Here is a 15804-nt window from a genome sequence, read left to right on the forward strand (position 1 = left end):
CATGTGCAAGCCTGTGTGTGTGTATCACATGTGCAAGCCTGTGTGTGTGTGTGTATCGCATGTGCAAGCCTGTGTGTGTGTATCGCATGTACAAGCCTGTGTGTATCGCATGTGCAAGCCTGTGTGTGTGTGTATCACATGTGCAAGCCTGTGTGTGTGTATCACATGTGCAAGCCTGTGTGTGTGTGTGTATCACATGTGCAAGCCTGTGTGTGTGTGTGTATCGCATGTGCAAGCCTGTGTGTGTGTATCGCATGTACAAGCCTGTGTGTATCACATGTGCAAGCCTGTGTGTGTGTATCACATGTGCAAGCCTGTGTGTGTGTATCGCATGTGCAAGCCTGTGTGTGTGTATCGCATGTACAAGCCTGTGTGTATCGCATGTGCAAGCCTGTGTGTGTGTATCGCATGTACAAGCCTGTGTGTATTCGCATGTGCAAGCCTGTGTGTGTGTATCACATGTGCAAGCCTGTGTGTGTGTGTGTGTATCGCATGTGCAAGCCTGTGTGTATCACATGTGCAAGCCTGTGTGTGTGTGTGTATCGCATGTGCAAGCCTGTGTGTGTGTATCACATGTGTAAGCCTGTGTGTGTGTGTATCACATGTGCAAGCATGTGTGTGTGTGTATCGCATGTGCAAGCCTGTGTGTGTGTGTGTGTGTATCGCATGTGCAAGCCTGTGTGTGTGTGTGTGTGTGTATCGCATGTGCAAGCCTGTGTGTGTGTATCGCATGTGCAAGCCTGTGTGTGTGTGTTTTGTTTTTAGGAAATAGAACTGTGTCCCTGATTTCTTTCTTAGTCTGTTTGTTTTGGTCTATGGGAAAGTTACTCATTTTTAGACATTAGTTAGTAACCTACCACTTTGGCTGAAGTGCTTAACAGTTCCAGAAGTTTCCTCGTGTGGCACATGGGGTCTCTTATGCTTAGAATGATATCAGCTACACATAGGGAGACTTTGACTTCTCCTTTTCCTATGTGTATCCCTTTTATTTCCTTCTCAAGTCTCACTGTTCTAGCTGGGACTTCAAGGTTGACACTAAAGGAGTATAGAGTGAACATCTTTGTCTTGTTCCTGATCGTAGTGGGAAAGCTCTCAGAGTTTAACTGAAATCACTCTATGCAGGGGATAAGAACCCACAGGCTGTCAAAGGAGAAAGCACAGATCATGATATGGCTGACTTTTCCCTGAGTTCTTGGTCAGAAGTTGTTCCAGAGACCCACAAAACAATAAAGGCCATTGCTGTTACTCTTGGCTGCCCACAGGAACTTGATGGTAAGAACCTATTGCTAAAGATGGCACATGCTTTGGTCATTACCAGGAGGCTTCCTCCCTGATGGCTAGCTCTCATAATACTGGAAGTTACGCAGGCTGCTGCTGGCGGTGCCACCAACAGTCTTACCAGCTGTGAACTCTCAGGGCCACAATATTACATGACAAGATATGCTCATGGGTGCAGTAGAGGGATGGATGTTATGATAGTAATCAACTGCCTTCTGATTGGATTTAAGACCCATATTCCACATGAGGAAATTCATGACAGGTATTGGCCAAGAATCCACTGTTAGGGAAATCATAGGCACCAGGGGTGGACCTGTTCTTAGTCTGCTAAATGGACACAGTACCAAAAGTCTCTCTAAAGTCAGATCTCTATACCCACCAACCAGCGCAGCTCTCAGACCTCATCAGAGACATTTATTTATGTAGTGGGGGATGTTAATGCAAAAATTCCCAACTGGCCCATGATGGAAAGTAAGTGTCTGTGCATGCTCAGTCACAACTGGGACATCTGTATCACATCCCCTATACCTGAGGACCAAAGACTATCAAGGAAGAGGAGGCAGGGAGATTGTAAAAGTCAGAGACCAGGGTGCTGGACATGAGTGTGCAAACTGGACTTGGTGGGATATATTATGCATACATACATACATACATATGGACGCGGAGTTAGGAGGGGTTGAAGGTGAATCTGGGAGGAGGTAGCAGGAAGAGTGGGGATGAATATAAACAAAACACGTACGCATGTATGAAATTCTCAAGGATTAATAAAAATATAGCTAGACAGATAGCCAGACGGCAGGCAGGCTGTTTGTATCCTATAACCAGCCCCTTATTTGCTGGTACTTTAACCACCAAACCTTGTGCCTTCCTGGCTAGTCTCTCCTTGGCTAAGGTACTCCTGGATCCCAGTGGTCTAGAAACCTCAGCCCACACTGTCCCCCCCCCCCCATCTTTAACGGGAACTCTGGCCAGTGCAACCACCATGCCGTCTGCCCAGGTCTTCCTAACCAGTCATTCCCTCTGACCACAACAAGAGCTATGATTTGCTTTCCCTTTCCCATTAAACACCAGCATGGAGAACAGAGAGCCCCGTGGAGCCTTCGGTGTCCCCTGAGCCTAACTTCTTACCTGACAGGGAGCACCCATCAACACTGGCACGTGCTGGTACAGGCTTGGCTGTGTCTTACTAGCTATAACAATCAGTTCCATATCTAATGCCTCTTCTAGCCCTCACTTCCTCCCACGTCCTAGAAGCCAGCACTCACTTTTCCTATTCACCTTGGTGTTTATGTTCTTGCTTTCTGATGATCAGTGTCAGATATTTTGTAGACTAGTCCTAATTTTGGTCTGTCCGGTATCAGCCTGAAGTTTTTTAATTGGGTAACACTGTTATTTATGGGGCAATGCTTTCAAGGCATCAGCCAGGCCTGAGAGTGTTGGCGTGTCTCCTTTCTTCTGACATTAACCTCAACCACAACTGGGTAAGTCTGTTGGGATTTTTTTCCTGCAAAGTTACCATGTTGCCCTTTCCAGGGAACAAATATCTTCGTGCCTCTTCTCCATTAAGTCAGTTAAAGCAACTGTAGGGCCTGCTTGTGGCACAAATGGTCGAGGACTCAATGTTGGCTTCAATTCTCTCATTTCTTCTATATTTATTAAATGGGATTCTTCTTTAGGAAGCTGTTTACATTTTAACAGTTTATGGGTTATTATTTTATTACTCATTCATTTATGCATTAATAGATATTCATCCATTCTGGGGGTTACAGCTCTGTACCATTTCCACATATTTTCTGGCTTAGACTGCTCGAGAGCAGCAGCTTGCTCCTTCAGTGTGGGCCAGTGCCTTCTGGTCTGCTCCCCTGTCGTGAACACACGGTCATCATGATCCACAGGCGACGGCAGTTTATCCTCCACTCTCTGCCTAGACCTGATTGGAGGATAGAACTGTCATTTCTTAATATGAATCTACTCATGTTTATCCTTTGCTTAAGAACCACCGACTGCTTTGCAGGAATAAGTAGCTGTAGCCCACATAAAGCCTCGTGTGGACTGTGAGATGGTTCAGAGGGCAAAGGTGCCAACCCTGGAATACAGCAGAAGGAGATAATCGACTCCTACAATTGTTGCTGGTATTGTTGCTATTGCTGTGTGTGTGTGTGTGTGTGTGTATCTGGGTGTGTACACACGTGACAAATAAATAAATGAATACATGAAAAGAAGTCTTCAAAAAGAAGAAAACCTAGCGATCTAAATAGCAAACGGAAGCAGCACACCATAACTAAGAGCAAAAATGCTGATGTATCAAAGAGAGGCACATCCATGCCATCCCAATCTTCCTTAGTCATGCAACATGACAGAACTAACACTAACAATAATGACCTGGGTTATCAAGAAGACCACAAAAAGACTTCAGAATGCAGGAAAATGGGTTTGCATTTTAAAAATAAATATAGACACAATTTAAGCATGAAAGTCCTTGAAGTTTATATCTCAAGTTTTAATATAGAAGATAGGAATGGGAAAAATGTCACATAACTTCAAGTGTGCAAAAACCAAGACATCGGGCTGGAGAGATGGCTCAGTGGTTAAGAGTACTGCCTTGTCTTCCTTGCCAGACTCAAACTCTGACCCAAGACAAACCCTCCCTCCTGTCAGTTGGTTTTGCTACTTATTTTGTCACAGCGACGAGAGAAGCAGCACAGACACCGTCTTTGGTGCATTATTTATGAAGTAAGTCTATGAACAAGCACAAATGCAGCTGCTCGCAAAGAGATGTCAAGATGGGTGCCTCATTAAAGTTTTTGTCTTTAACATTAAGTTTAACTAATAAATATTAACCTAATTTAATCCTAATATCTAGACATCTAAAATAACTTTGCCAACCAATGCCTAAACATTTTCAACTGCTGCAATATAAAACAGAAAGTATTTTTGAAAATAATGTGATCTTAATTTGCAAATCAGTTATAAAAAAAGCAAAGCTTATAGAGCAAAACATTGTTCGTTTCTTTCCACCAACTAATATTGCTGGAAGGTTTATTCATGGACTTTCCTTTAACCCTGGCGTTTGAGAACAAAGGGCGGATGCTGAAACTGAAGAACAAAAGACCTGTCCTCTAACACAAGATGTTCTACGTCTTGCCCTTCCTTGTTTCCTCTCTACAAAGCTGAAGAACGGCGGTAATAAAATCCCCAAAGGTTTACAAGGGCAGAGATGCAGCTACAAGCATCAGGTTGGCACTCACAGTCTACAAATCTGAGGCAACTAACAGTGTTTGGGCCACTAACTTAAAACAGAAAAATTAGCTATTTTAGATCATAACTCTGTAGAGACCATTTTGTGTTCACGCCTAACACCCAACATCCAGGTTAAAACAAAGCAAAACTTATAAATTGCTTGACCATTTCCTATAAATAAGAACTTCTTTAGCAAACAATGTATGTTTTTCAATTGGCCAGGTTGTTTTTTGATTACTACTAAAAGCAGACATACATGGATGTTATTCTCTTTTGAAGGCTGTGTCTTCGTATAAGCCCACAATGCGTATAAGAAAGTATTAGACGGGGTGTAGCTCAGTTGAAAGAGTGGCAGGCTGGCACGCACAAAGCCCCAAATTTAATTCCCAGCACTACATAATCCCAGGCACAACGGTGCATGCCTATAACCCTAGCACTTAGGGAATGGGGGTAAAATTATCAGAAATTCAAGGTTATCCTTGGCTATAAAGTGACTTCAAGGTAAGCCTGTGATATATGAAACTGTCTCAAAACAAAACGTATTTATTATTAAACTCGCTCCTTTTTGACCTGGCATGCTTGCTGGGTCTATGTGTGTATATGTATACACGTATTTGTGTTTACATCCTACAAATATGGGTCTACAAATTAACTTAATGGTTAATAAGCTCTTTTTTTGTTTAAATTCTAATATGCTTTAAAGAAAAAATAAAGCACCCAAACAGAAGAAGAGCCACATAGTCTACCTAGTCCTTGGGAGGCAGGCTCCTGTCCTAGGACCCCAAAGGCTTACAAGCTCCGAGCTTTTGTGTGAATGAAATAAAAATTGCTTTGTGGCCGTAACAGATACTTCTAGCTAAGCCTCGGCTAGGAGCTGGAAGCAAGCCTGCCTTTGGTCCTGCTCACAGCTCATCAGCATGCTCCTCTTCTAGCAGCGAGAGCAAGTTTGAACTCGCAACTCCAGTGTCTGTCAAAAAGCAATCACAAGGAAACAAGAGCAAGGGAATGGGTGTTTAATACCAATTGGAAAAAAAAAAAACCACCAAAACAGCCTGCAGGGGAAAAAAACCACAATTACCAAGCTGATGGAGCAATCAGAATCAGGAAATGATAGATACAGAAAAAGGCCAATGTGAAAGAAAACATCCCAGTGAAAATTAATGTGTTCCAACACCAAACACAGAAATTAAGTCTCTTTCCCACAGGGGGACTGAGTTATTTTGATATAATTTTCAGAAAGAACTAAAGGCTCTCTATATTTCTATTTCAACTTAAAGGCAGAAACCAAAGGAAAATAAACCTTCCTAGTCAAGTGTTCTTTGGAAATTAGATCATGAGGAAGAACTGTTAAATATGTTTATTTCAGAAAGAGGAATAAGAAACTGGATTGCCGGGGACAAATCTATAGAACCCTAAGCTCTTGCTCAATGCAGTTACTCGATTGAAAACTCTAACGGTTGGTGGTAAATAGCAAACAGTTCCCCTATTTTTAATAAAGGTGTTAATGGCAGCATTCAAGGGGATGTTTTTTCGGTTGTTGTTGTTTAACTGTGGTGCCAGTATAGAGACCAAGAGACTGGCAGCAGTTCTAAACCTGTAGGTTGCGACCCTTTTACATATCAGATCAGATGTCCTACATATCAGAGATTTATATTACAATTCATAACAGTAGCAAAATTACAGTTACAAAGCAGCAATGAAATAATTTTACGGCTGGAGGTCACCACGACACGAGGAACTGTATTAAAGGGCTGTAGTATTAGGAAGGCTGAGAACCACTGATCTAACAAGTCCTCCCAAGAAAGAAGCCTCAATAAGAAGGCGTCACATCACTCTGTGATGCCTCACAGCCCAGCCTACATCTCTAATAATATCAGAAAACAGAATTTGAGTGCAGAACTTCCTTTTCTATTTTATTTATCCTCTTACCTTAGACATGACGGCTATATGCTTACCGGGAATACTGCCACACCTCAATAAACATAAACACATAATAATCAGATCAAAGTAAATATCTTCATGCTTTTCCTTTCACCTTGGGGCCTTTGAGTGAACCTCTTGTTCTTTATAAAGGATATGACAGGTTATTGTAAAATTCACAATGCAAAGGAAACCGCAGCTATCCTGCTGTGTCATAAAATGGAATTTATTCTCCCTGAAGCTGCAGGGATGGCTCTGTGGTTAAGAACATGAGCTGCTCTTGCAAAGGACCCAAGTTCAGAGCTGTCTATAACTCTAGCTCAGGAACATGGCTTCCATATACACTGCACTCACAGCTCAAACCCACACTCAGACACACGCTCATATACATAAATGAAAGCAAAAGTCACACCCTAAAATTAATCTATTCTTCCTCCCAGCTGAATTTTAATACCTGCCGTGTAACCTAGCCATCTCCCGGCCTACACCCCTCTGCCATTCCCGGCCTCAAGTGACCACTATCTGACTCTCCTCTGCTATTAACTCTCTCAGAGGCCACACGTGAGTGAGAACACATGTGTTTGGCTTATTAGCACAATGTCCTCCATTTTCAAGTATGACACTTCTATTGGCGGAATTTCACTGATCATAAGAATGTGTGTACTTCTAATTTGAAAAGCTCTTACATAAAAACAAACCAAATACAGACATACAAATTTTCCTTTTTATAATATTCTTTCTCACAAAAAGAAAAATGAAAACTGTATGACAGAAAAAGGGATTCTGCAATCTGTAAGACTACCAAATCATATGTTATAAATTCAATGAATATTTTTATATTTTAATTTTTTTTATTTTGATGACAAAAATAACATATGCTTGCCCCTTGTGTGCATAATATGCCTTATTTAAAATTAGACTAAATGTATAAATTTCACCTTACTGAATATATACTGTGCATCTAAAAAGCAGAAGGGATGGAAGACTGTCTTAGGCAGGGTTTACTATTGCTGTGAAGAGACACCCTGACCATGGCAGCTCTGATAAAGGAAACATTTAATTGAGGATGGCTGGCTTATTGCTTCGGAGGGTCAATCTGTTATGATCATGACAGGGAGCATGGCGGCTGACACAGGTGGTGCTGGAGCTGAGAGTGCCACACACCTTCAGGCAACAGGAAGTCGACTGACTGTCACACTGAGGAAAGTTTGAGAAAAAGAAACCTCAAAGCCCGCCCCCACAGTGACACACTTCCTCCAACAAGGCCACACCTCCTAATAGTGCTACTCCCTTTGGGGCCATTTTCATTCAAACCACCACACCCCTCACCCATGCTCCTGTAAGTAATCCCAATAAAACTCATCTGGTTCATCAAGTTGGACTTCAGTGGCATCCACACTTTGGTCTGTCATGGGTCTCTGACTGGGATGAATAGATGTGTGTGTGTGTGTGTGTGTTCTGTCTCCCCAGGAAAAGCCGTGTCACACAACAGCTGCTAATTTACAGATATGAGGAGCGAGATCCGTTCAGAAAGAGTTATTTCAAAATGGAATGTTCACGAAAAGCTGCAACAATGACAGAACCATATGCTCGCAGAAATTACACTGGAGCAAAAGAGGCTGATGGCAAATACCAACAAAGAAGCTCTAAAATGAAACGCCTTGGTCGTGCATTTCCAGAGAAAACCACCCAGAACAAATGGGTTTCTGACAGATCCTTTTCCCTTAAGAGATCTGTGATGGGAAAACGAGGGTTATCAGGCTTTTAACCATCAGAACTGACCAGAAATGGAAACTTTCTCTGTGGTTTGACAACGTCCCTTCTCACCTCACCCTGCTGTATGAAGAAAAAGCTCTCAAAATATTATCCCTAAAACTACAACAGAAAAACAAATCAAACTATTTTGCCAATTTAAACTTTGAAAAGTTCCTCTGCTTTAGTAAGCATCAGCTCTGGTTGTTCTCCTTTTCTTTGTAATATGAGCTTGCACACACACACTTGATTTTATTGGGCACTTTAATGTTTCCAAGTTTGTTGTAGTTTATGGAAATTGGATACTCTGAATTCTTTTTCAGTAAAAACTGGTTTAAACAAGCTGACTGAATTTGCCAGTCCTATGCAGAGTTCCTGAAAATGATAGCCAAAGTATTTAACCTTTGCCTATAATCCAGACAAAAACGAATAAGCTGGTTGTACTATCTCTTCACATGTTCAGTATAGTGCGCTAATTCAATAAATGATAGAATTATAGGTGGGAAAAATGATTAGCTGAGATTTAAGCAAGAGTTGGCAAGCTTTGTGAAATATTAATTAAAACAGTACTCCAAATAAGATTCAAATGGTACATGATTAGAATCTCTAAGTAGCAGATATACACTAGCGAGCCAGGCACTGTGGTGCACGCTTGCAACACAGTGATCCAAGGGCTGAGACAGGACTACTGTGGGTGTTAAGAGTCACATCATGTTCAAGGCCAGCCTGGATGACACAACAAACAAATACCAAAAACGTCCATTTACAAACACTTCAGTACTGAAAAAAATCGAAGAAAATGTCCGTCCTAGGTACACTATGTGTATGAGCTTTCTCTCGTAGGGCTTTTTAACGACACTTGCCACACGGTTAACTACTATAAGCAAGTTAGGTCCAGGGAAGGCTGCAAACGCTTTCATTAAGACTGGGAAGTTGTAGTGGGGAGACAGCAAAGCATACTTCTGGGAGGATGGGTTGGTTCTGCCACAGACCATGCTGGGACCTTCACCAGCCACTCACAACGCTGCCTTCTCACAGAAACAGACTGAGCTGAGTGAAGCCAGCTGCTACTCTGAGAGCAAGTCAGGATGCTGTATTTATTAGAAATTGAAGACGTGAGACAAAGTATAATTTACATACCAATAATCCTATTTTTCATTAGACATAGTTTCAGCTCAACAGAAAGAAGCAGCAACCCGGAAAGTATTTAGATCAGTGTTTCCCACCCTTGGGGTTGAACGACCCTCACTTTTGGGTCATCTAAGACCACCAGAAACATGATATTTACATTATGACTCATAACAGTAGCAAAATTACAATTACGCAATAGCAATGAAGACGACTTTATGTTGGGGGAATCACCACAACACGAGAGGCTGTATTAAAGGGCGGCAGTGTTAGGGAGGCTGGGAACCACTTCTTTACATGCGGGGTTCTGTTGGCTCGGCAGATGGGAAGGTTATAGAGCACAGAGGCTGCTGGTACAGTGTCACTTCCCAGCCTGCACACTGTCCTGCAGCCTCACACTTCCTGGGCTGTGACTTCAGGGCAGGACCTGACGGTATTCCTCAGGTCCCTCAAACATGCAGTCATCTCCCTCCCTTTACAGAAGGCAGCAAAGAAGCCTTGCACATTTGGTATCTTTTTTCACCTGCTCTTTAGAGGAACCTGCTGCCCCTTCCTGCACCCTGAGAAATGCACCACGACACCAACCGCTGCCTTTGTAGACCCCCACGCATCACGTAGGTTACCTGGTCTGCACAAAGCACTGCTGTTCTGCTCCCTGTTTAAAAGATGGTTGTCCCCAACGATTGGAAGCAATTAGCTCTGAGGCCGTAGCTCAGGTCAGACTGAAGTCTGGGCTTCTCTAACTGCATCTCCTATCCCCAGGAGGCCAGGAGGTGGGGTGGGGGTTGTGGAGACAGGACCCCCCTTGGCTCTTCCACTCTCTTCTCCGAGGCTCCTTCCACAGTCTCCAGCCACACTAGTTTTAGTAACTCTGCACCTGGCCTGAGTTTCTGCTCTAGGTCCCGGTATTCTATTCATTCTGAGTGGAGTCTCTTCAGCTGATGGCCTGGTACAGAAGCAGTCTACCTTCCACAAGAAACACAAAATGAAATCACCAAAAAACCTACAGTCATCTCCCCCCCCCCCCTCCACACACCTTACAAGCTTTCTAGTCTATGCTAGGGCCCAGATAAGGAACAGTCTGGCACCCTTAGGCCATTCTCCACACTAGGGCATAGTTTTGAATTACACCATTGCTGCTATCCAAGGGAGGGGATTTCACGTAGGATCCCTAATGCCTGAGGCAGCTTACATCAACATTGGATGCTCAGCGACCACTAGCTAGCTGAAGAGATGTTGGCTCAGGGCTCTGTGTATATCCTATTTCTATGTACATAGAACAGTCCAGTATCTTCGTTCACCATCTCAGCACTTGGGAGACCGAGGCAGAAGGATTACTGTGAGTTCAAGACCGCTCTGGGCCACAGAATGGGATGCTATCTTTAAAGGTAAAAGTACCCAGCACCTCTCCCCACCACTGAGACGCAATGTCCCTGAGGAACAGGTGAACTCAAACTATGAGTGACACCCGTGGCGATGTCTCCACCGGCCAGGCATTTTCCTTATTATGCTTAGACCTGGCAAGGTGGGAGGACAGGGCCAGCACAGGACAGGCTGAAGACAGATACGCTCTGGTCCCGTGCCGTTGCTTTAACAAACTGCAAGTGCTTAGCATTCTTACTCAGACTCAGGTCTCACATATTTCTCAGAGCTTGTTCCCCAGACCAGGGCTCTTCAGGCGATCATGCTTAGAAAAAAAGAAAGCTAACATTTGTTTTCCATTACATATACATACATACATACATACATACATATATATACATATATAAAATATAGAGATACGTATGTATTTGTATATATTTAAATAGACACACATAAAATGTGTGTGTGTGTATATATATATATATATATATATATATATATATATATGTACCCTTTTAAAAAACATTTATCAGTGTTTTGTCTTTATGTATGTCTGTGCACCATGAGTGTATCTGGTACATGTGAAGGCCAGATTTGCAGATTCCTTGGAACCGGAGTTACAGAAAATTGAGAGCCACCATGTGGGTACTGGGAAGCCAAAATGGATCCTTTGGAAGAGCAGCCAGTGCTCTTAACCACTGAGCTGTGTCTCCAGCGTCGCCCGCTTACATTTTGTACTTTCATGATCTATTAATCTATACTCATTCCTCCAAACACAATTTTCTTAAACTAATTTCATTTTACCTCATCATTTTGCCATGTTTTCTCTCCTATGGGAAATAGACTCTATGCAGGGGGTAATTTAGGGACTGGTGAAAACAACCCAAAGCTTTCCTTCATTGCATCTGAGTTCAGTGAGGTTACAAAGAGTTTTAGAGTTGACTAGATGCTTTACTCTGATCAGGAAAAAGCATTTACTGTCAGGTTTAAAAGTATCCTAGACAGAGAAGGGAATGCAAGAAGATGAAGCATGGGTGTGGAACCAATCAGACTGCAGAAGACAGATGAACATATATTAACCAATAAAGAGTTTGCACTCTCTTCCAGGGGAAGATTATAACAAAGTTTGCTACATGCTAAAGAACGCTTATGTCCAATTTGGAACACCACATCTGATTGTTTATGGTCCTTTCTAATCCCTGAGATGGCCTTACTTTTTTGGGGTGGGGGCTGGCAATAAGATGAAAGTGGGAACACGCTGAAGAGGGTGGTCACTAGCACAGTTTTCTACACAGAAAAACAACAACAACAACAACAACAAACCAAAACACAGAATGGGGATTTTTAAACTAACTCGTTCATGGGTTTCTTGCTTGCTGAGAAACTAGTTTCCCGCCTTTTAAGTAGATACTTACAAACTGTATACAGTTGACACTGTATACAGCTTCTTCTTCACTTCACAACGGAGAAGATGTTTCAAACACAGAAAAGCACGAGAGTCTCTACTCCCATTACAAGAACTCCATTTTCAGGACCTCCAGACGCTAACCCAGAGATGAAGGCCATAGGAAGAGTGGCTGGTGTAGCTGCCCTGGATGGAAGCTGCCCTCCAGACAGGTCTCGTGTCACCTCAACACACACACACACACACACACACACACACACACACACACACACACACACACTCACCCAGTCCCTACACGCGCCAGCTCCGACCCAGTGCTATTAACGAAGACCCCTGCAAGGCTGCCACAGGTCTCGTGTCACCTCAACACACACACACACACACACACACACACACACACACACACACACACACACACACACACACACACACACACACACACACACACACACACACACACACACACACACACACTCATTCACCCAGTCCCTACACGCGCCAGCTCCGACCCAGTGCTATTAACGAAGACCCCTGCAAGGCTGCCACAGCCGCCCGACCCAGCCAGCAGCAGCAGGAGGAATCCACTACCTGAGACGGGGGTCGCCAAAGGCCTTCACACCGCTCGGGGTCCCACAAACCCCGGGGACCCTCATGGTCCATCACGCCCTCGCCCTGAAGTCCCACGAACCCCCCCCCCCCCCCCATCAGCCTGCCACGTCCTCTGGTCACAACATGAGGACACCCTCCACCCCTGGGGATCTCAGACCTAGTTTCCGCTCACGTTCCGCGCTTCCTGCCTACCGAGCTTCCGATGAGCAGACATACTGGACCCCAGCCGGGAACCAGGGGCCCAGCCGCCACCAGACGCGCGCCCGCGGTGCTTCCGGATTCCTTCCGCGTAGGCCCGCCCACAACATTAGGAATGCCTAATCCGGACTCAAATTCCCCGTCGTCGGCTGCCAATCATCCATATCCGGAGCCTTATTGGTTGGTATAGGGCCCGGGCGTGGCTTAAACTCTAGGAGCCTGTCTGTGGAGCCTGCGCGGAAGGCCAGTGGCCTCATAGCGCAACTCCGGGGTTTGCCCTTCAAGTGGATTTGTGCCAAGACACAGTGGGGACGGGACCGGCTCTGCACACTTGCGGGACTTGGGTTGCAAACTGGAGGAAGGTTGCTGAGGAGAGAAGGAAGATCTGGAAGCTTGAGGAGAGACAAGGTCCTCTCTCGGCCCAGACAGCTGCGTTCTGAGCGCCCTTCACCACGTCTGCGGACGGGACTGGTGCGCCCGCACCCCTGCGGTGCCCACCGGCGGCGGCGACCTGGCCCTCTCTTTGTGTTGTCTTTCACCTGAACCACTTTGCTTTTAGTCCGGCGGTGCTTCCGCGCTGGGACCCTTGTGCCCTGTTGACATTGATTCTTCGTCTTTGCATTGCTTCTTCAGAAACAGGATTGCCGAGTGTCTGCACGACCTGCTAGCTGGAAATAACGTTCACGAAAGGTCAGACAAGAGAGGTGCGTGACAAAGAAGACTGTAAGGACCGTATTCCAAAGAGATGAGCTCTTTGAAGAGAATAAGGCAGGGAGCAGGGTTAGAAGCAGATATTTTTGGTTAGTGGAGGTTATCAAGCACAGACTCGAGGAGCTGAAGGGAGAGGACCTGATGCTATGCGGAAAAAATGCTCAAAACAGAAAAGAAGACATTATGGTTCAAGTAAAGTGTCTGCCCGCCAGCCTGTGTCCGGAGATCTTAACGCTGGTAGGGATCAGAGCGGAGAGAGGGCGTGGCCTCGGTTGTTGCAGGACTCTTTGGAATAAGCCCTCCTGTATAAGTGAGAGTGGAAGGGCAGAGCTGTTTACTGATGGACTCAAGCCAGCATAGTTCCCGAAAGGCCTCGGTTGAGGTCCAGTTTGTATTATCGTTTTATACTCTGAAACCACAAGGTGGGGTGGGCAAGCAAGCGAAGTTTTACAGAAGCCTAAGTGGAAGTCTGCAGGTTGCTAAGGGCAACATGACCCAGTGTCTCCACTATTTGCCCGGCCAATGTCATTCTGTTCCAGGTAGAAAGTGAAGACATCCTTGACAAATAGGCAGTACGAGCGGTGCTTTGAGTAAATCAGGAAATAAATCAATAAATCAGTAGCTAAGAATTGGTCTTTGCTGCCTCGTTCTGCTTCACCCGTGACAACCATGGAAGAAGCAACATTGAGTTTTTAACGATGTGGAAAACTGATCAGTTTTGAGCCTAGGAGTGAAACGATGTGATGTAAATGTTACAAGAAGTGACCTCAGCTTCACCATTGAGAGTAAATTGCATCGGGATGAAGCAAGTACACTGTGCACCAGCTGCTACTAGGAAAATGTTGGTAGTTAGCATCTGAGTGGTAACGTTGAAGACTGTAGGAAGAAACGGCCAGGGTGTGGATGGGTTTGAAGACAAAGCAAGAGAGATGTTCTGGATCATCAGGATGGTCTGTGGTTGAAAAGGGGAAGTCTAGAATGGGTTCAGGGTTTTGGTTCAGAAGCAGAGCCGTTGGGATTTCAGGCTGATACGGGGATCCTTTGGGAAGCCCTTTGTTAAGTGGTGAGGGGGAACTTTTGATACAGAAACCTAGGAGACTGTGGAGAGAATGGATGTGGCCAGAGTAGTGGCTAAGGAAGAGCTGAGCCACGACGGACTCTAACCTTTGGGAAGCTGAGAGATGAGGCTCCAGCTCTGGCCCAAGAGAAGGAGTGACTAGAGGGGGACAAGGAATGACAGCCATCCTGCAACCAAGTCAAAGAAGAGTTCGCCTGTTTGAAGGCACGGCTGGATTTGCCAAGGGTAGGTCTTTAGGGTCTTTGGTTATAGTAATTCCACTGGCATACAGGACACAAAAGTGCAATAGTTCAAGAAAACAGAAGGTCCTGGATGCAGACCGCTATGCCAGCGTCTGCTAGAGTCCCCAAGAACTCCAGCAAACAGGACACTCCTGTATCTCTCCCAGTTGGCCACAGACACCATCCACTTAGCTGCCAGGCTAGTCTTGGGAAACACAGTTGCTTCCTGGTCTCCTCTTCCCCCCACAGACCTGTCTAGAAAGATCACATCTATTTTGTGCCTCATCGCTCATGGAGACTCCACTTGAAAGTTGATCTCTTCCCAGCCCTCCTGCCATCTTCCAGCTCTTACCCCACTACCATGCCACCTCTTCGGTTCATAGCAACCAAAAAGATCTTTTTAAAAAAAATCTGAAATAAATCTAAAATATTCATTCTGGGGCAGGAGAGATGGCTCAGTGGTTAAGAAATCTTCCATTTTCGCACAGAACCTGGGTTCAGTTTCCTGCAGTCACATGGTGGTTCACAACCATTTGGAAAGCAGCTCCTGGAGATCTGATATCTTCTGCCCTCTGAGAGCACCAGGCATGTGCACTGGTGCACATACGCCTTCAGGCAAAAATACTCATGCACATAAAATAAGCATTAAAAAAAATCATTTTAGCCCATCACAGGGCCAGAATAAAAAAACAAAAACAAAACTGAGAAAGCATTTGACAAAAATCTAACACTTGTTCATGATTTAGAAAAAGAACAAAAACAAAAAAAACTTCTCAGTCAACAATAAGTAAAAGGAACTTTATTTAACTTGATACGGAACATTTACAAAAAAATCTGCAAATATCATCATCAAGGGAAAAAACAATTAGAAGCTTTCCTACAAAGATCATGAACAAGGCAAG

General features: G+C 44.5%; 1 protein-coding gene across 2 annotated transcripts in view; it reads right to left on the minus strand.

Annotated features, from left to right (window-relative positions):
* The window catches only part of Erich1 (glutamate rich 1), a 56783-nt gene extending 43799 nt beyond the window's left edge, over window positions 1-12984 (minus strand). The window contains exon 1 of one of the 2 annotated variants that reach the window (XM_075986261.1): window positions 12887-12984. In XM_075986261.1, coding sequence (XP_075842376.1) covers window positions 12887-12908 — 22 coding nt within the window. In that variant the 5' untranslated portion in view covers window positions 12909-12984. The remainder of the gene's footprint in view (window positions 1-12886) is intronic. The other variant, XM_075986262.1, reaches the window with a different exon arrangement.
* Between the last annotated feature and the right edge of the window lie 2820 nt (window positions 12985-15804).

Source organism: Microtus pennsylvanicus, chromosome 9 (assembly GCF_037038515.1).
Source record: "Microtus pennsylvanicus isolate mMicPen1 chromosome 9, mMicPen1.hap1, whole genome shotgun sequence".
In the NCBI taxonomy this organism is placed as follows: domain Eukaryota; kingdom Metazoa; phylum Chordata; class Mammalia; order Rodentia; family Cricetidae; genus Microtus; species Microtus pennsylvanicus.